This window comes from Myiozetetes cayanensis, unplaced genomic scaffold (genome assembly GCF_022539395.1).
Source record: "Myiozetetes cayanensis isolate MyiCay16 unplaced genomic scaffold, myiCay2020 scf14, whole genome shotgun sequence".
Classification (NCBI taxonomy): domain Eukaryota; kingdom Metazoa; phylum Chordata; class Aves; order Passeriformes; family Tyrannidae; genus Myiozetetes; species Myiozetetes cayanensis.
The window spans coordinates 9846186-9867515 of record NW_026087048.1 but is presented as its reverse complement, the minus strand read 5'-3'; the positions used below and the strand labels follow the sequence as shown (position 1 = coordinate 9867515).

Sequence of the window (21330 nt, the reverse complement as noted above, 5' to 3'; positions counted from 1 at the left end):
TTCTACTAAGACTTTCTACTCCTAATAAAAGTACATAAGTACCATCTTCTCTCTTGCATGATCTGCATCAATAAAGACAAACCCAAATTTCTTCAGTCTCAAAAGGCCTCTTTGATTATGCTCTCACTTTTCTAGAGCCACTCGAATGTTGGTGTGTGATATTGGGCCATTTGGTTTTCTACTCCTGCTTTGACACTTCCATAACATAGACCAGTAGTGGTATTTTCCCCTCACTTGCTTTTGAAACAGGGGATTCTCTGCATTATCAGTCACTCTGTCAATATAGTGAAAACAGAAATCTCACCTACCCAATTTCACTTGTTGCTGCTGTTTCTTACGTACCTTTCCATGTTATTTTTTTAGACGTGGACGAGTGTGCAAGTGGAAATGGAATGCTCTGCAGGAACGGTCAGTGTGTGAACACCATCGGGTCCTTCCAGTGTCTCTGCAATGATGGCTATGAGGTGGCTCTGGATGGAAGGACTTGTGTTGGTGAGTGCTTTCTTTTAGGATAAAAATAGCGTGCAGCAAAGCTTGAGGAGATATGCTTAGTAAAACAGTAGGTCAGACAGAACTGTCACACTTGTCATCATTCTACCAAGCAGAGGAAAGGAATGACAAGAGGATGACAAGAGGACTTCTCTGCTGCTCCTGGGAAGTTCCACCTTCAGTTTGGTGGAAGCAAAGTTAAAGCAGCCTCAGCCAGAAATTTGAGATAACAGCAATTATCTCAAATAAATTGTCTCTCTTTTCTTTTAGATGTCAATGAGTGTGCACTGGATCCTGGAAAATGTGCACCAGGCACATGTCAGAACTTGGATGGCTCATTCAGATGTATCTGTCCTCCTGGATATATCCTGCAGAATGACAAATGTGAAGGTGTGTACAGAACAATCCCTCTTCTGTCCCTCTCCTGGCTGCTCACAGTTGTTACCAGTTTCCTCTACATCTAAACACGAGCAATGTTTAGTCTTTTGTGGCAGTGTACAGTTCTGAACTGTAGCCACTTGTAAGTCTCTCACTTCCCGTAAGAGGTATCACCAACATTTGTTTGAACCAGAACTACCTGATCTGAACCCAAGAAAAATGTAATTCCAGGCTATTTGCTGGATGATACATTGCTGAAGTTTGCCTGCTGCATGCAGATGTGAAAACGAACCATAGATTTTGCACCTGGATTTCTGGTTCCTCTTTCTGTCTCTTTTTGTTTGGCCTTTTTGTTTGTCAAATCTGATAGATGTCAGGGATGATTTAAGGTTGCATTTCATGTAGTACAGCTGCCAGTGTAAATATTTTTATTTCTCATCTCTTTAATTACTCTTCTTCCAGACATTGATGAGTGTGTGGAACAGCCAGAAATTTGTGCCCTGGGCACATGCAGCAACACTCCAGGCAGTTTCAAATGTCTGTGTCCAGAAGGCTTTGTATTGTCTTCCACAGGAAGGCGATGCCAAGGTAAGTTCATTCCTGTTTTCTGGCATTTCAAAATTTGTTTGCTGCTTCAGAAAAGCCTTATTAGCGGGCTGTTTCTAATATAACAAGCAGACTCTGGACTCAAACAGTGTTTTTCATAGGGAAAACATGATAATTCTGTAGCTGGGGCCAGGTTCTGTCTTGCCCTAACATCTGTTTGTCATTAAAACAGAACATTGCAATAAAAAGGGGCGAAGATAATGTTCGATGCATCAGGTTAAGTGAGGAAATTATGTTGCCCTGCAGTCCTTTTTTGCACCCCTGGAAGAAATGCTGAGGCTACTTGGCCTCTGTATGGACAGTAACATGACACAGAAACAGAGCATGAACACGAGCAGTAGCCTAAGGGCAGCATTTCCAGTTACAGGGCTGTCCTTAGCACTTACCATATTCACCGTAACACTTGTTATGTGCTATTCCTCTCCACAAATGTGTGGGTGGAAAAAAGATTGTTGGAAAAAATTTGCAAAAGGTGTTGTGAGGACAATAAGCACCCATCTGCTTAGAAAAGTCTGAAGTGTCTTTTGGCTTCCAGATTAGTGCATACACTGTTCAGAGCCTAAACATGGGCACTAAGACCAAATGCTAAAAGCTGAGCATCTAGTAATGAAAAACCACAGGTTAGTTTATTTTGTGTATAAAGAACAAGCACAACAGATTAGGGAGTGAGTTACTTTAAAGGCTTTGAAAATTATTAAATAGATACAGCATTAAATGTCCTATACACAGTGTGCACAGTGGGAACCACTGATGAGTAAGACCTTTATAAGGACCTCTGTAGTTTTGCTTGGCACAGAACAGTGATGCTTGTTGACACCATAGCGAGTTCTTCACTTCACAGTGGGCTAAATGAAATTGTGGTTTTGGTAAAAATGAATCCAACCTGCAGTAAACATTCATCCAAGTCTCCAAACCACCATGCAGCTTGGCACAGTTACTGCAGTCAGCTTCAAGAAAGCAGCATGGATGTTTTAGCTGTGCTTATGTAGCTTACATAAATGAAGTTTCTTCAGTCTGATGGTGTTATTTTCTTCAGGTAAGGAGGAAAAAATCACAAAAAAACCAAAATCATAAAAAAGAACGTAGCCTAATCTTCCAACACAGACCACTCTTTCACATATAATGTCAGAGGAAAATGCACACTTGTGTGTGAACTTCAAGTGAGCGTCTCTCCATCCCCTGAAGCGAGACTGGTTTTTCTCAAGTGTCTCAGGCCAAACAAAGTTTTGTTTAAAACTTCCCATTACCTCGGACTTCAGTAAAACCTGGACATTGCCCACCACTGACGCTGCACCGGAAAACTGGAGGAGCAGCTGCTTCCATAACTGCCCTGTTGCTGTCCCCCTGCCAGTGCAGGCAGCTGCCAGCTCTCTGCCTGCTGAATGCTTGTGGTCTGTGATCTCAGCTCTGCTCCAGCATCCTGGTTACCCAGGGCACAAAATACAGTGCTACTGGGGCAGTTTGCTTTGTTTGTACCTCCAGGAAGAATGAGGAAGGAAAGCACCATTGCAAATTGCCTCTTGTTTTAACTACACAGTATTGTCATTACAAGTTGATTAAAATGTCTTGACTCAAGTGATTCTTACTAGTAATAGAATATAAATAAATTGAGGCAATATTCAGTTTTTACAAAGAGGAGTGAGGCTAAGAGGAGAGTACAGCTCTTCCATTTCTGCTGGACAAACCAGAAAACCTCTTCCTTTTCCATGACTGAAGTAGGACACTACCCCATAGCTATCCTTGGCTGAGGTAGAGACCTTCCCTCCTTCAGGTCTTCCACAGTCAGAGACAATAATGCTCCCTATTAACAGACTTAGATGGAAGTTGGGTGTTTCGGTGGGGGTTTCTCCTGTAATTTTGCAGTTAACACATCTAAGTGAAAATTGTGCCAAAGTCACCCTAACTGCTCATAACAAGTTTTTTTTCTCTGTGCAGATCTGAGAGTAAGTTACTGCTTTACCAAGTTTGAAGATGGAAAATGTTCTGTGCCGAAGTCCCGAAACCACTCCAAACAAGAGTGTTGCTGTGCCTTAAAGGGACAGGGATGGGGAGATCCCTGTGAGCTCTGCCCAGAGGAAGCTGATGGTGCGTTATTGGCCATACTGTCATGATAGCTCTCAGAACTGAAAGGAGATTGGGATTCTTGTAAGAAGGAGTTTTGAAAAATAATTCCCCAGAGGTGTTTAACCTTAACAATTGTCCTTGCTGTCTGTAAAGTAGATGCCATTGCAGTCTCAAAACCATGCTCCTTGGATGGACAGTTCTTGAGTATGTTCCTTGTTTGCTTGTAGACTTGTTACTGTGATGAGGTGCTGAGTATTTTACTGGGGAGGTGTCACACGTGGAAAGTGGAAAGCAGTGAGTAGGCCCTTGGTAGGCTGTGAGTGGCAATACCTGCAAGACACAAACGGAATTCATCTAATTGTAAATAGGTATAGCAAGATGTTCTATAAAGATGAAATCTAATTAAAAAAAAAAACACAAACAAAAAAACCCTAAAACCAAAACAAACAAAAAAACCCCAAACAAACAAGAAACCAAACCAAACCCCAAACTGTTAAATTAGATCCATGTCTGAATTTTGTTATTATAAAAAATATAAGTGTGCAAACTTATCAATGTGAATGACTTGCAAAAATAGCGGAGAATGACAAAACACAGGCCTTGAGGAAGGAAAACCTCCCTGGACTGTTGCTAAAGAAACACTTCACTTTGTTAGTATCCTTTATAAGACTGAGTAAGTCAGCATCAAACAAGTCACCAGGCCTCTGTACCATCCTGGTGCAATTTGCTGAATGGGCTTTAATTCGTGCTGACAAATGCGGTTTAACAGCTTTACTGGTTTCAGCAATACATGATGGCAGTTCATTTCATTAATAAGTCATGGAGATGTTTTGCAGACAATCCTCACAAAAGCCAAGGGTAGAAAAGAGAATTAGATGTGCCAGTTGCAATATTCCTCCTAGGCCTGTTGCCTGTGCATGTTTCATTCTGCTGCCGTGGATCATATGAACCAAAGCCGGGTGGAAAAGCACAGTATATGTCGCAGCATTTTCTTGAAGTGGCAGCACATGCATTTTTCAGTATATTTTGCACAGTCCAAACTCTTCTCAAAGGATCAAGGCCCTTTTTCTTGTCTTTTCTAAAAGAAATAGCTTTAAGATAGCTGAGTCTGGATTAAATTGTGTCTTCTTCAGAAAATGTAGGAAATCTTTCATTCACAACAAAAGAGTGCAGTCACTAGTATTGATACTTCTAAAATAGAAATACCGCATTACTTTGCTCCTTAAGGAAGGTAAATGATGCTAATTATTCACAGGATTTTACACATAGGCACACAGGAGATCAGATGAAATGTAAAATGACCATATAATTTTTGCATGAATATAAAATTAGAAATTTATATATTTACATACTTTATTTCTGGGTCTGGCCATGAGGAGGATGAACTGGTAGCAGTGGTTGCATGTGCAGCTGATGTGTAATGCTGATTGCCAAAACAGAATTTAACATATGGTTTGATTTTTATGGGCTTTTTTTACAGAGGCATTCAGACAGATTTGTCCATTTGGAATTGGCATCCTTGTTGGACCTGGGGATGCAAGACTGGGTAAGTACCTGGACCTCACAGTGCTGTTGTTGCATCAGTGTACCATTTTCTACCCGTAAGCCATTCTCCCTTTCAACTGAGAATAACACCTTTGCAACAGTTTCCAAAAGCCATGAATTGTGGAAACTTCTATACTTCTTTTTTTTCCCCTCAATTTTTCATACCAATTTCAAATTCAAGCTTGAATATCTTATATATCAGAAATTAAACTTCTTTCAGAGCTAGGAAACCTATGTAGGATCTAGAGGATGGATCACGTAGCACACTTGTCTTTTCTTATACAATATATGTAGCCTGTTTACAGTAAATGGTTTTAATCCTCCAGAAGTGCAAACCACATTTTCCCAGATCCCTTCAGTACATTCTGTTCTCTCCCAAGACAAACAGCACTTCAGCCTTATTGGCAAAAGTTTGCATTTAAGGAGCTCTGGATGACTACTGCTTTTCATATCTGCTGCTCTCCCTATAGCCCCAGTCAGAGAGGTTTATATCTGACATTTAGAATCAGTTTCTTTTCTGTATCATGAAAGCTGGCCTGCAAAACAAATTCTGTGCCCTCATCCTAAGGTATCAGAATTCAAATATTAGTGTTTTTTGTGATCTCAGGAATATTTCTCGCCAGAACAACACTTGTTCTTTGAGAGAAGTTAAAAGCACGTGAAGTCAGTTGCACTTACTGTGTTGTTTGTATTTCTGGTTAAGATGTGGATGAGTGCCTTGATCCAGATAACTGTAAATTTGGGCAGTGTATCAACACAGATGGGTCTTTCCGCTGTGAATGTCCATATGGTTACATCCTACAGGGAGCAGAATGTGTGGGTAAGTAGAGCTGTTTCATCTTCCCTTTTAAAGGTTTTCCTGAATTGCTAAGTATGGCATTAAGGAGCAGTGAGGTTGTTTAATTCTAATGTTGTGGAGTCTCCATCCCTACTGGTGCTTAAAACCTGCCAGGGCAGGCCCTGAGCAATCTGCCCTAAGTTGGTCCTGCTCTGGCTGAGTGTTTGGCCCAGATAACCTGTAGCAATCCCAAATTATGCTGAGAGTCTGTGACTCTAATTCAGTAACTTCAGTGAGTCCTTGGATTTTTTTGTTTTTCTGCTTGTACATCAACAACATAGATTTTACACCTTTTTGGTTGAGTAAAACCACATATTCTTGTCTTGACCTAACTGCTTGCAGATACTGATGAATGTGCTGTTGGAAACCCGTGTGGAAATGGAACCTGCAGGAATGTGGTGGGAGGTTTTGAATGCACCTGTGTTGAGGGATTTGAGCCCGGGCCGATGATGACCTGTGAAGGTGAGACTCCCATGGGTTAAGGACTGTTGTTGTTGTGTGCTGAAACAGTTCCCTAATTTTGAAAACAATTGAGGAGGGTAAAGCAGCTTTAAAGCTAAAATATGGACATTTGGAATAATGCACCTTTATCTGAATCAGAAAAATAGGCTTCTCCTTCCTGAATCCACCATGAACTGGAGGATGTTTTTCTAACTGGAAGGTGGGGTTTTAGTGGTGTCTACTCAGGGGCTGCCCACAGAGGAGCGTGTTGGGGTGCTGTCTCTCCAGAACACTTCCCAGAAGGGCTGTGTACTGTGTGTGTGGGTTTTGCCTTCCTCCTTGAGCAAAGAGACTCCCTAGGGGTGATGAAAGTAGGGCATGGGCTGCCTGAGTTTGTTAGGGAAGAAACAGGGAACAAAACAGAAAATACAAACACAATCAGACAATTACCATGGTACCCCCAGGCTGAGTATTTTCCATATTGCTTTGGTATCTCCTTTCAAAAATTAAAATTTGAAAATGCACAAAGAAAAGAGAAGTAAGGAAGATCAGAGTTATAGAAGGGACAGTCAGAAAATCAGAATTTTTCAGTGTGGAAAATGTGGTTGAAGAGATATATGATTTAAATTTATGAAACCACAAGTGGTAAAGATACCAAAAATAGAGGGAACATGTTAGACAAACCAAAGCAAACATTTTTATATGCATGGTACGTACCTAAGCTGTGGAACTCTTTGCTGTAGAATATTAGTGAGGCCACAAGTATAAATTGACCTAGAAAGAAATAATACAAATTTGCGTGGGAATCCATCAGTGGAAATTAAGCTTGATAGTTTGGTTGTGGCTTTTGGCTGTGCAAGTCCTTAAACTGAGGGGCTGCATCAGGGGAAAGATCTCTGTTTACATGGTATGAGGTTTTTTAATATTCATCTCCTCCTGTTAAAACCAGAGAGAGGAGAATGTCCTAGGACATTCTGACACTCTCTTCTGACCTGACACAGCTGTTCTTAAATTATCTGCCACAATCTATTTCTTTGCAAGCCGGTAAAAAAGAATGCTTCTAATTTTGCATCAAATTGCATTAGTTTTACAGTTAGAGCTTCATTCACTTCTCAGTGGAATTTGGGTGAAAGCTCAAATTGCAGAGGAGGAGTTAGCAGAGTGCATAAACATCACTATATAGCAGTACTTACTCAAGTAGTCCAGACCATATGTAAATGTACTTCAATTAATGTTTCTAGTAAGGATATTGTTTTATGGAATTTAGTTTATGAAGAAGCTGAACTAGTGAATGTAGAATTTAAAAAATAACCAATCATAAAAACTGAACCTAGATGTGGAAAAGATGCAGTTTTGACTGAGCCAGTATTTTGGCAGCATAGATCTGGAAATTATTTCCATTGGCTGCTTGCTGTTGAACATATTGAAACTTCAGGTAGCTGTGCAAACATCCTGGCATGTCTGGTGCCTGCTTCATACAGAAATCCATGAGGAGAACTGTGGAGCCCCAGCTATTAAAATTTAGCCCTCAATAAACTGGGATCTGTGGTATTGCCTGTACCTAAAACCTGTGCACTCAAGTCTGCAGAGTTTTACATGAGTGTTTCACTTTCCCCATGGTCTTTGTCGCTCCAAATCCAGATGTCAACGAGTGCATCCAGAACCCTCTGCTCTGCGCCTTCCGCTGCGTGAACACTTTTGGATCCTACGAGTGCAAGTGCCCCGGGGGGTACGTCCTGCGAGAGGACCGGAGAATGTGCAGAGGTAAAGCTCCCACCAGACTCTCACAGTTAGGAGAGAATGATTTCAAGTTCCTGCAGGGGCAGGGCTCTGACTCACCGCACTATTGGGCCAGGGTTTTAATCCCAGGAAGTAACTGAGTCAGAAAGATTTTGGGATGAAATTCTATGGTTTGCATTATGCACTTGATTGTGTTAGTCCTGTCCTGCCAGTAAACTTACACATCTGCCTAAGTGAGGTCATATCAGATGATGTGGTTTTGTCTTGCACTAAAAATGGGCATTTGGGAGAAATCAATTTGCTCAAGGCTAGTGAGTTTTATGGTTAGTTTAGAACAATAAATGTATGCATAGGGTTTGATTACAACTGAGATTCCAAAGTCAGAATTTACTATTGTGAATTTCCAGGATCATCCCTCTATATAATGAAGTCTAAACCTTGTGTTTTAGATCAGAATGAGTGTGAAGAGGGAATTCATGACTGTGACTCAAAACAGATGGAGTGCAAAAACCTAATTGGCACCTATATGTGTATCTGTGGACCTGGTTATCAGCGCAGACCAGATGGGGAAGGCTGTATAGGTAAGTGACACCGAAGTGTTGAAACTCCTGAAACACACAGGTCCTCAGCAAAGCTTAAAGTTTTGGATTTAACAAAGTGTTAAGGAACACGGGGGAAGGATTTCACAACTACCTAATGGATCTACTGGTGCTGTACACACTTCGCTTCCCTGTTCAGGTGTGCACATGTGTGGGCAGTAAGTAGAAAATCTGGATGTGGGTGCCTTCAGAATCAATTTATACTGCTGCTGCTGCACAGCTCTGATGGAAGAAAGCAGAGATTTGGATCCGTTGCTGTAGGCTTGTTTAGCTCTGTTCGCAGGAATGAGAGTAGATCTGAATTGTTTTTAAACCATGGATGGCATTCAGAAGTGCAGCTGTAGCTATGAAAAATTTTGAAAACCAGTGAGGAATATATTGCAGAGAAAATGTAGTAACAAAATATACAGTATTTTGAGCTAGATGGTCATCTTTCCTCTGAAAATTGAATAAAAGAGACTTTTGAAATAAATGAAAAAGAAAAAAATGGAGGTTTAACCAGGCAGAATGCACAGCTCAAGAATTCTGTGAAACCTCTCTAACCTGCATTAATCCAGTAATGGACTTGGTTTTTGTCATGTAATTTCAAAAAATAGATGAGAATGAATGTCAGACCAAACCTGGGCTCTGTGAGAACGGCCGTTGTGTGAACACAGTGGGCAGTTACAGGTGTGAGTGCAACGAGGGATTCACCGTCAGCGACGCCCAGGACGAGTGCCTTGGTGAGTCCCACGTTAACCCCCCAATGAACTGTCACTTGGACAGCAGCAGTTGGAGCTGAAATTAAACTTATAAATGTACACTAGGAAAACAAACTCTCAAATTGACATGCCTCTGGGAAAGGGCCTGTGTACGTAGGTGCCCTCTTGCAAGTTCCTTCCCATCCTCACCATGTTCCTGCTTCAGTCAGTTCGGTTGGGGTGACTTGCTATGAAAACTGACTGATTGGAACTGCTCTGACATTTCTAGGGTCCTGATTCTCAGCCAGTCCTTCTTTTCTGGGTTCAAACAGAAACATACATTTTTATAAGCATATTGTAAGTTCTTCTCTTCCACCTTTTGCTGAATTTCCTGTCTTTGTTTCCCTTAGACGTCACGCTCTCTTTCTCACTGCTGGCAGTCTTTCACTCTCAGTTCCACAATCTCAGGGTGAAGTATGCCCTTTCTCTTATACTTCTGACTAAATTCCCAGTATCTCATGACCTTCCAGAGGTCGTCACCATTAGGATTCTCTGTGATGCACCATTTGTCTTCCAGACAACAGGGAAGGCTACTGCTTCACTGAAGTCTTACAAAGTATGTGTCAAATCGGATCAAGCAACAGGAACTCTGTCACCAAGTCTGAATGCTGCTGTGATGGAGGCCGAGGCTGGGGGCAAACCTGTGAGGTCTGTCCCTTCCCAGGCACTGTGGCCTTCAAGAAGCTTTGCCCTCATGGCCGAGGATACACGTCTAGTGGAGCAGGTACTGACTTTTCTATTAAATGCTCTCTTAGACAATGCCAAATTAAATGATAAATTCCAAAGTATTTGAACAATGGGAGGTCCTAAATGTTTTGGATGTCAGCTGAAATTTTCTGAGAGTTTTCATGTTGAGAGAGTCCAGTCCTTTGGGAGGAGGGTGCACAGCCAAAGTCCTTGGATGATGAGGCATCCATCCCATCTTGGCAGATACTTACTTTGCATGCCGGTTGACTGACAGGCACTCAGATAGGAATTTGCACTCTCACATTTGAGTGTGTTGCAGGTCCACCTTGAGAGCTATTTGTGTACATGGAAGAAAAGTGATGTTTGATTTGTGGAGGCTAATAAATTATGAACTCCAGTTGTTTGCTTCCAATTATGGCTTGTTCATTGCATTTGGAAGCTAGATTCCCTATTTTTCCACTTGATCTTTCTCCATAATCTGTGCAGTATTTCATTATTTTATGTACAGTGTGGGTTTCTTTATGTCAGGGCACAAGAATCTGTTGGAGCTGTATAAAATCAGTTGTTTGTTCCACTGAGAACTAACCCTTTTTTAATTGCAGATATTGATGAGTGCAAGGTTATTCACGATGTTTGCCGCAATGGGGAATGCATCAACGAGAGGGGATCTTACCGCTGTCACTGCAACCTTGGCTATACCACAGATATAACTGGCACTCTCTGCATAGGTAGGTGCTTCATTATGGTGTTTGTATATGAAGTTTATTACCAAGAGATGACTTGAAGAGAGAAATTGAAAGATTTTGAAGAATGAGAAAATAAAATGTCATTTGTTGGAGTGCTTTGGGGATTTTGATTGCCTCCTGAATGTTTTGAAAAACATCATCACAAATCTGGGTTATCAGCACTAAGGTGTCTGGCTTTGCTTCTTCTAGATCTGAATGAATGTAATGAGTCTCCAAAACCTTGCAATTTCATCTGCAAAAACACAGAGGGGAGCTACCAGTGTTCATGTCCCAAAGGATACATCCTGCAAGAAGATGGGAGAAGCTGCAAAGGTAAAAATCAAGAGAATAACTAATTGCAGAAACTGTGCTTCACAGGCAAAAATGAATGCAAGGACACTTAAATGATGCAAATCTCTCTCCTTGATTCATGTGAATATTTCCACTGAGGACAGTGTGAGTGGTCTGCATAGGATGGAGCTGGTGTTTCAGTTTAGATAATCTGGATGAACAATAGATCCACAGGTATTTCTACAGGTCGATGGCAGCTATCTTAAAAGATTTTGTAGCCAATAGTGAATTTATATGATTGCTCTTATTTTGGTAAGCATGTTGGTTTAAGCCATATTATTCAGTGATAAATGAATCATAATGGATGCAAAGATGAGTATGGTTTGCAGTGCATTGTGCTCGGCATCAACAGAATTTTTGCCTACTGCTTCTGCAGTGTGCTGGATGAGGCACAGCTGTGCAGGAGAGATTTGGAAATGTTCATTAGAACTCCATATATTTATTTATCTTGGTAACAAAGATCTGACTGAATCCACACAAGTTAGAGCAGCAATTCTTTACTTGGCAGGGAGAACAACAGTGAAATTTGTTGTTAGCATTTCCATATTTCTTTTGGAGTAATAGTGTGCTTCAGTGCAAGGCCACTTTCCAGTCTGCCAGATCTTCTTATGAAGATGGTGACTTACCTAATAAACATCTGCTTAGTCAATAAATAGTAACAGCAGCTCTCAGACAGATGAGAGTGGTGTCCAATTCAGCATTAGCATGGGCACTGGTGTAGCTCCAAAGTCCCATTCATTACATGTGAGGCTTCACGTGAGAAGAACTAGAAGCCAGCATGGAAAGTGAGAAGGAGATTCAAAAGGCTTTATTTGCTATGTTATTTATTTGTAATCACTTCTTTCTGAGTCCAGGGAACATAAGTGAAAGATATTTTCTTGGGTTTTTTTTTTCAGATCTTGATGAATGCGCAACGAAGCAGCACAACTGCCAGTTCCTTTGTGTCAACACCATTGGGGGCTTCACTTGCAAATGTCCTCCTGGATTCACTCAGCACCATACAGCCTGCATTGGTAGGTGATGGGGGAAGGCAGACACAGGTTTGGGATTTATTACTGACCCTTATTCCAGAAGCAAACTAGTAAGGAGATAAAATCATCTTCCTGAGAAACCAAATGGAAAAACATGCCAGGTTCTGATTCCAGTCCACCCAGAGCAGAAGATACAGAGAGCCCCCCCTCCTACCTTCCCTGGCTTTCATAATTTATGCCTTTGAAATTTTGCCCTTGCAAGAACCAGACAGTATAAACACCAATTTGTAATTCTTGCCTTACCCTTTCTTTGAGCCAACAAATAGTTCTGTTTCTATTCTTGTAGTTCATTGAGATAATATCAAGGCTTCTTGAAACAATAACCATGAAATACACGTCTGCAGTCATCCTTTAAACACATACCCACTGGGTCTGTGGAAATGTTAAACTAAACTACTTCCTGCAAAACATACTCTCCTGCCACCACCCGTTCATCCTGAGCAGGGCTGAATGATCAGCTTCCCAGCAGCAACTACAAACTAACACTGAGGCTTTGGCTTCCTCCAGATAACAATGAATGTGCCACTGAAATCAATCTCTGTGGGCCGAAGGGCATTTGCCAGAATACACCAGGAAGTTTTGTTTGTGAATGTCAACGTGGCTTCTCACTCGACCAAACTGGGCAAAGCTGTGAAGGTGGGTACAACACAGGCCTTCTCCTGCTTCCTTCGTCTCTCAGCCATGCTGTCACCCGAGGAAGGGCCTGTGGAGTAAGCATGTGTAGACTGAAGGGGAGGCATGTATGGAAATTTAGCAGCAAGGCAGTATTTCTCTCCATGGGCCAGAACAGATGGATATATTGCAGGATGCTAAAGAGCTGGACAGATATTTTCTGAGGAGACATCAATTTAGCCTGGAATGTTTTAGTTTAAGTGTTGTAAGTTCAGTGAACTTTTGCAGAATCCTTCACGGATTGCTGAGGGACTCACTAAGGACAGGAAGTTTTGCATCTCCAAGGCAACCTGCTAAAGAGAGAGTTCAAGGGCTGTAGGCTTATTTCTCTGGGTCCCTAGAGCCTCCTCCTGGGATGGAGTTTGGTTTGTTTTGAAAAGAGATATCCTGGGATTCCTGGGTTGGATGCCTGGGTAAAAGCAAGGGTCTGTCTGCTGAGGAGCTGGGACCCTTAGGAAAGCATTGGGGGTACCACATGCAAATGTCTTCCTTCTGTCTGCTCCATAGCAGAATGCAAAAACTCTGAAAATTGTGGGTGAACGTGAGCTTTCTGTGGTTTTCAGCCCTATGTTACTTGCTGTGGAGCCACAAATCCAAATCTGAAAGGCCCAAAGTGGTTTCCCAGCACTGACCAGGTTTTTGGAAGATCCTGAAATATACCTATATATATATATATGATAAATTAATAGATATGATTATTTGTAACATACTTTTCAAATATAGCATAATTTGAGCTTCTCTCCCAAAACTCAGAGTGTACCTCACTCTTTTAGATGTTGATGAGTGTGATGGAAACCACCGGTGTCAGCACGGCTGCCAGAATATAATTGGAGGATACAGGTGTAGCTGCCCACAAGGATATCTCCAGCATTACCAGTGGAACCAATGTGTTGGCAAGTCACTTTTGTAAATTCGTACATTAAAATGCATGTTACCTTGGTTAGCAGCAAGAAGTGAAGGGAAATGGTGCTTTTATTTTTTTTTCCCCCCGATCAGAATTTGGTAAGTGCAGCAGTTTCATTCCAAGTGTGCTCTCTTATGAAAGGCAAAGTAGATGTGAAGCACCCAGCAACCTCTGCCCTGGTTTGACAAGTGTTTAAGCACAAAATTCTCCTTGAAGATGCTAGAAGTTGTATTGGCTTTGAGGGAACTTGTGTTACTTCAGTATTTTGTGGTCTAAACAAAGGAATTCATATTCAGCCATGCAACAGTCTCTGTTTAGACACAGGTCCTGTCTAAGAGTGAATGGTGAATTGTACCTGACAGACTCAGAACTACAAGTTTGGACTTTTAAATTGTAAAATTCAACTTCTGGCCCAAAGCATCTAAAATTTTATTGAAATCCCACTTGATCTGTGCTTTTGCCGTTCTTACAACACCTACTGGGTGTTGTAAAAGCTGCTGGGTTTAAGCCCTTTGTACAGAATGAACAGTTTGTCATTTTTGAGCAAAGCTGCTGCTGTCTGTCCAAAGATGCTTCCTTGCAGCTTTGTGATACAATTTACGAATGCTTACAAGACAATTCTGTTTAAAATGAACAAATTTCATACTAATTGCACTAGTTCATTGAAATGCCTATTTCTTCCGTATCTAAACTTTGTTTCCAGCCCAAGTCTCTGAGCCCTCATAGATGGAGCTGCATGTGCAGAGAACTGATGCTGGTTTTGTCTTGAGCAGTCAGAACTGGGTCCTGTGCAGCAGTCATGGGAAAAGCCTCTGTGTCAGCAGTGTAGTGTGTAGCATATTCAAACAAGAGAAACAGGAGTCATTATTCCTCTAGTGACAGTCATGTGCAGTTTGCATCACATTCAATGTGAGCTAGTCTTTTGTGGATACCCACAGATGAGCTTGATGACCTCCTTGAGAACAAAGGGCTGTATAACCCTCTTTGGCTTTCTTTGCTCTCAGAAACATAAAAATGCCTTTGCTGCTTATCACTGTGGCGCTCCAAGGAGGTCTCTGCTTTTGATTATTCTGACAGTTTATGCAGTCCTTGTGGTGACATTTGCTTGCTTGTGCTGCAGCACTCCATGCCTGTAACATACAGAGAACAACAAGGGAGCACAAACATATGGGGGTTTTGAACATTAATTAAATTAGCAGAGTTTAGGGTTAAATTAGAGTTTAATCTGCAGGAGGATAAAATAAAATCCCAACCAGCGCTGTCACATCTGGCTGCTGAGGACACTGTGGAATCTGAAATAGTGCAGCGCTGAGTTTTGTGAAACATCTTGGCTGTTTCCAAGTCTTCCCAAGTGTATTTCCAAACCAGGTGTACACTGTTGTTCCAGCCTTTGAGCTCATCGACTACTGTTTAAATTTATACAGGGAATACCAGTTTCAAAATGCATAAGCACTGGTATTTCCCCCACTGAAAGAAAGGCTTTAGCCTTGGCACTGAACATACTGGTCACCAGGGAGAATTACTCTGACAGCCACAAGTGGGACAAGACTCAGCCAGCACTTCCACCTTCTTGGACATGGATGGGGCAATCCAGGCAGAAAACCAAAACTGCAGGGAAAGAGTTTTGGTTTCCTCTGTGCTCATGGCATCTCTCAGAGCACAGGAGAGCAAGGCTGCTGTCTGACAGCACAGCTTGCACAGAGTCTGAGGGTCCCAGAACTGGGGTTTTTTTCTGGTTTTTTTTTCTGTATTTTTTCTTCCACCAATCACCCAAAAGTGTTCACACTCTTGCTGTGAAATGAGTGGGTCTGCTCTTGGTGCAGTAACTTTCTGTGGCCCAAACTTGCATTTATGACATAATTGCTTTTAGGTGCAACAAATACTGAAACATCACTCTGAGTTAATGGCAAACCCCTACAGGCTTCTGGAACACAGAATTCAGCCTCAGGTTTTTTACCTTGTGTTCTCCACATGTTCACATTGTAGTGTTTGTAGCTGTATATGCTGAAGATGCTTATCTAGATCTCCTGGGTGTACCACAGAGGAAGAATCTCCATGTAATGGGTTTTTCCGTGACAATTCCTTCATATTCCTTGGCAATCCCAACTCTGCAAACAGCTTCTCTTTTTTAGCTTATTTAATGAAGTGCTCAGGGACTTTTGATGTTGCTGCAACACATTTAGATAATCACTGAAGAATGCTTTGGTTCCTCCCATGTCTTGTACTGTCTGTGACTGCGTTCCCTGCCCAGGCAATTCCATAGTGCACCATGCTGTAAATCAGGCTGGAAGAAGCAAAGTCATTGCTTTTAAACAGAGAACAAACAGCCACATTGTTTGGAAAAAACCAATAATGCTCTGACTTTGTAGTTATTCTCCTGTAACCTGGATGCTGAGGTCAGAGATGCTGCTCTGTTCTTTCCAGATGGCATTTCTGTGCACACACATGCAATGCACATATGCATTTATCACAGAATGTGGGGAACAACAGCAGTTTACCACATCAGACAAAAAAAAATCAGACCAGCTACATTTCAAAAAGCAGCCATTTACAGTAAATAAGCCTGAACTGACCTCAAACTCCTACAGTGCCACACTTGGGTAGTTTGGAAAAGGGCTGGCTCAGAATGTGGCAATCTGTTGTTCCTACAACTGTGCTTATTTTTACTTTCCTTCTTGCTCCTGTACCTTACCTATACCTAATATTTAAATGTGAGTGTGTAGGGAGAAATTTTCAATGCCTGGAAAAGGTGTCAGAGCTTGATTCCTTACTCTTTCTCCTTTAATGTTGAATAGCATTTTGAACAAGGGATTATTGGACCAGATTGTTGGCTGTACAAAGTTTTATTCTTTTCAGTTGTTTCTGGAAAAAAACAAAAACAAAAACGCTACCTCCTCTTTTTCTCTGCTCTCCAGAGCATGAGCTGACGTGGCACGAAACATCTTCTGCAGAGTAGCCCAAATGTTGCTGTGTTGTATGGTTGTAGTCATCTCCTACAGCCAGGGGCGAGGCCAAGCCCTGCTCTGTTTCTGTCCGTCCCTGGGGCAGCACGAGGAGCAGCAGCCAAGCATGGCCTGGCAGAAGGGGTGGGCTGGGCCACACCTGACAGTGAAAGTTAACGTGGTATATTCTGCTTCTTTTCCAGATGAAAACGAGTGTCTCAGTGCACACATTTGTGGAGGAGCATCTTGCCACAATACTTTGGGAAGCTATAAATGTATGTGCCCTACCGGATTTCAGTATGAGCAGTTTAGTGGAGGTTGCCAAGATATCAATGAATGCGGTTCTGCACAAGCCCCGTGCAGTTATGGGTGTTCAAACACTGAAGGTGGCTACGTCTGTGGATGTCCACCTGGTTACTTCAGAATAGGACAAGGGTAAGGGATTCTCATTTTAAACTAACAGATACCAAGGGGACACAGTTCACTCCTTTCTTTGTAGTGTGGAGCAGCAGAACCAGGGGGATTGTCAGCAATTAAAGAGGGATAGGACTTGGGGAGGTGCTCAAGAGCTGGAGGCATCTGATGATTTTGGAGATGAGGAGGAGGGTGGGAAGGGAGGGTTTTAATGCTTACTGAGATTTGGTCAGGGCTACCAGGTTCAATCATATTTTTTAAGCTACTGCTTTCACCTCTCCTGCACACCCCAGCAGCCTGCCAAGTCCTCTGAGCTTGTCACTTGGGAGCTCACACCCCTCGCTGTGATTTGTGGTGTATCACTTGTCTCCTTAAAAAAAACCAAAACAAACCAAATATTAATAATAACACCCCCTGGTAACTGCAAAGAGAAATGATATTATTCAAGTGGTTTCACCCGCTGGTTGGAATAACAATTCTGTATGCTCTTATGTTCTTGTATGTTCCATATTCTTCTGTGTTTCAAATGGATTTTTTTTTTCATAAATGTCTGTTTTATCGAGAAAACCAATTTTCACTTTCCCCAGTGGGAGTGCTAGGGTAGTGCAACCTATAGGACCAAGAAGCCCAAATGGAAAGCAGAAAGATCTGTGGCTTAAATTTTAGAAGAGACTAAAACCTTTGGGACGCGTTATGAAAGACCTCACTTTTCCGATTTTAAAGAAGTTTCTAAAAATTGGTCTCTTTAAATGTGTTCCAGGCTGGATAACAGAAATTACTAATAACAACTCAGAGCTTAAGCCTGTGTTTTTAAAACTGTTAAACATTGGCAGGTCTCTCTTGGGCAAAGCCTCGTGGAGCCAGATTCCTGAAATCAGAGGTGGCTGTGTTGTGTTTCAGTGAGAATTTTGTCTGTTGACTTCAGCAGAAATTTTTCCTAGGAAATAAATGCAACATAATTGCTTTATTATTTGCACTCACAGTCCCCCAAATTCAGCTTTTGATAAGATCTCTGTCTTGCTGGAATTAATTTTGAATTTCTTCCTTTCTTAGACACTGTGTTTCCGGAGTGGGGCTAGGCAGAGGTCAAGGACAAGAGCTTTCACTCAGTGGAGAAGTAGATGACAACTCCCTCTCTCCAGAAGCTTGCTATGAATGTAAAATCAACGGCTATCCCAAGAGAGGAAGGAAGCGCAGAAGCACTAACGAAACTGCAAGTGAAGCAGAGGTAATTGACCCTTTTTGGAGGGGGGAAGGGTTTGTGATTGTCTTGTGAAAGCTGGACTCAGAAGGAGGTGTGCCAAGAGACAATACCTCGGGAAAAATCTACACCCCAAAGAAAATAGACTGGAGCTGGTTTGGGATGTCAGGTAGTGTGTGGGGGCTCTCTGGAGCTTTTCACTGTCATTAGGCAAGGCCCTGTACCCAGCATCTGTGTCACATCACAGACTGGAATAGGTGCCCACCCAGCTATGTGGAGAGCAATCCACTCACCAGCAAGGGCAGGCTCTGGGCTCGGGGGCAGTAGATGTGTAAAACCATTGTGTGACCCTGTGTCAGAAAGGCGGGATGTGCTGATCAGGGTGGATGTGGACCCAGCCAAGCAGTGCTGTGTTGTGTGTCTGGGGCTGGAGCCCTCTCCAAAGCAAACACAGAGCTCTGGACACACACACTCTCCTGGAGGGAGTCCAGGGCTGCAGCCTTGTCCAGACCCTTGCTCTCAGTCACCCAGGTGGCCATCCTGGGGCCAAGGCTACCAACCTGAAATATAACCAAGAGACACTGAACGTGCTGGTAAATGTTGCCACACCATCACTACTCTGAGGTAAGTACCACCTGGACTCTCTGCTCACGTGTAGGTGCCAAAGAACTTGCTTTTCCACCTACAAATGTGGGGGATTTGGGCACCTGTTTGCTGTTTCCATTCCATGCTCAGTGCGTGGTGCTCTGCTAATACAGAAAGGCAGGAGACTGGTTTTGCCTAAAAAGTGTGGATATTAGATTTTGGGCAGACTGGGGTCATAAATGGTGTTTCTTCAGCGTGTTTTACTACTCTCTGTGATTAGTGCTGGATTTGTCTCAGGGGTGATGTAGAGCTTCCCTTGCTTTCAAAAGGAAAACATTACAGCTGATGTGCTGTCTGAAACGTTCCCACCCAGTCGGAGGTGAAGGGTGAGGCCGCTTTTCCAGCACTCTGGTGCACCTGCAGGCTGCCCTGGCTCCACACCGAAACCAAGAGAATCTTGCAAAGCATAAAACTCCCTCCTAAATGCCGTACCTCCCCCACAGATCCTGCTGTCCTTGACACGTTGTTGTTCTGGTCAGCCTGTGCTGCCCTGGCAGAGAGGAGGAGTGTGCCTTGGCTGCTCTCTTTGTAGGAGGTCGGTCACGGGCCCCAGGCACAGACAGGCTTTGTTTGTCAGGCAGCAGGACCCACGCGCAGAAACTTCCAGGGCACCTCTCAGGCTCCCATTACCCACACAGGGTGCAAACACTGCACTTCATCCTGAGGAGTCCTGAGCCCGTAACAGTGGGTTTGACAGATGATGTAACAGAACCTCTCTTTTAAAATCATTTAATTAATAATGAAAGAGCTGGGCAAGAAATACACACACAGAGGCACATGTGAAACGCTCTCTGACAAAGCCAACTGACATCCTTTGTTCTTGTGCAGGATCAGCAGGAGCTGCAGCCGCCAATCAGTCTTGCCAGCTGGGATATTGAGAAAGCAGCAGTCTTCTCCATCAACATCTCGGATCTCAGTAACAAAGATCGCATCCTGGAACTGCTTCCTGCCCTCACAACACTGACAAACCATAACCGATATTTAATTGACTCCGGAAATGAAGATGGTTTCTTTAGAATCAATAAGAAGGACGGGATAAGTTACCTTCATTTCACAAAGAAGAAGCCAGTGCCTGGAAACTATTCATTACAAATCAGTAGTATTCCACTCTATAAAAAGAAGGAACTTAACCAGCTTGAAGCGAAACATGACAAAGACTACCTCAGTGGTGAGCTGGGAGATAACCTGAAAATGAAAATTCAGATATTGCTTCATTAATTCATCCACCAAAGACCAAATAATTAAACCAAAGATAGATAGGTAGGACTGAATATTCCTCCCAATCAGATTCTCCATATCATAGGTACAATCTTACATGAGTACATTTGTATGAAGGAGCACTATTATATTATTACATAAACAAGGTACAGGATGAATACCCTAGCTCAAAACTACCACTTTCTCAGGCTTTTATGTGTAGCTGAGCTACCTTGATATGTTGAATCTTGAAAACTGGGACTTTTATCATTGGAAGTTGGCCACTGATGCTGAAGACACGTCATCATTTCAGCAGAGGTACAAGAATGTGCTTTCAACTGATGGACAGCTCTATTTTTGTAATTCTTAAACTTCGCTTCTCCAACTACAACTTACTAGGTCAGCCATTTATGATATCCATTTGGTGCTAGTAAATTTTCAACCTAGATTTATAAATGCACTGTAATATTTACACAACTTAGAAGCCAAAATTGCCATTATTCAGTCTAAATACTTCAATCAACCAAAGTTAGCTCAGTAGTTTATCTCAGTTATGCCTATAATACATTACATGTAAATTAAGTGTGTGTATACTGTAATCATGCTATTTTTATCAATGAAGCATTTGTAAACTAGATTAATAATACCCTTAATGTGAGGGTTTGTAATGGTGCTTATAAGACCAACTACTTGTTAACTGTATACACAAACCTGATGATAAAGTTTCTGTGACTTGCCAAAATGCACTGAGGTCAGTAGGGACCATTAAACATTCTCAAAAGTCAGATGACAATCAGTGCCATCCTACACCATGACATATTGTAACGTGTCAAGAGTACCCATAGTCATTCATATCAGCAAGGGTTCAATGTCATAAATGTCACAATAAAACAGTTTGTTTTTTTTAGTTTATTCTGTGGCCTTGTGTTCTTGCTAAAAGTGTGATAAAACTGCATTCTTACGCTTCAGGTGCTGCTGGTAGGGTTGGCTGTGTATCTGTCCGTGTGTCCAGGTGATTTCTCCTTGAAGGTGCTGCTGCTTGTTCATTCTTCATGCAAAGGAAGAACAGAAGAAATATAGAAACCTTCACAAATCTAAACAGCAGTGGACCTCTGTCAAGT

The 21330-nt window shown here is 42.2% G+C and overlaps 1 protein-coding gene across 4 annotated transcripts in view; it reads left to right on the top strand.

The window, feature by feature from the left end:
- FBN1 (fibrillin 1) overlaps positions 1–21121 on the top strand; it is a 147328-nt gene extending 126207 nt beyond the window's left edge. Inside the window, exons 47-65 of one of the 4 annotated variants that reach the window (XM_050309429.1) lie at positions 364–492; positions 760–879; positions 1330–1455; positions 3409–3558; positions 5018–5083; positions 5786–5902; positions 6263–6382; positions 8003–8125; positions 8551–8682; positions 9297–9422; positions 9958–10164; positions 10730–10855; positions 11063–11185; positions 12100–12216; positions 12742–12870; positions 13680–13799; positions 16956–17187; positions 18220–18394; positions 19841–21121. In XM_050309429.1, the coding sequence (XP_050165386.1) occupies positions 364–492; positions 760–879; positions 1330–1455; positions 3409–3558; positions 5018–5083; positions 5786–5902; positions 6263–6382; positions 8003–8125; positions 8551–8682; positions 9297–9422; positions 9958–10164; positions 10730–10855; positions 11063–11185; positions 12100–12216; positions 12742–12870; positions 13680–13799; positions 16956–17187; positions 18220–18394; positions 19841–20230 (2828 nt within the window). In that variant the 3' untranslated portion in view covers positions 20231–21121. Of the gene's footprint in view, positions 1–363; positions 493–759; positions 880–1329; positions 1456–3408; positions 3559–5017; positions 5084–5785; positions 5903–6262; positions 6383–8002; positions 8126–8550; positions 8683–9296; positions 9423–9790; positions 10165–10729; positions 10856–11062; positions 11186–12099; positions 12217–12741; positions 12871–13679; positions 13800–16955; positions 17188–18219; positions 18395–19840 lie in introns of those variants that run through there. The other 3 variants (XM_050309432.1, XM_050309430.1, XM_050309433.1) reach the window with 3 other exon arrangements.
- Positions 21122–21330: the final 209 nt, after the last annotated feature.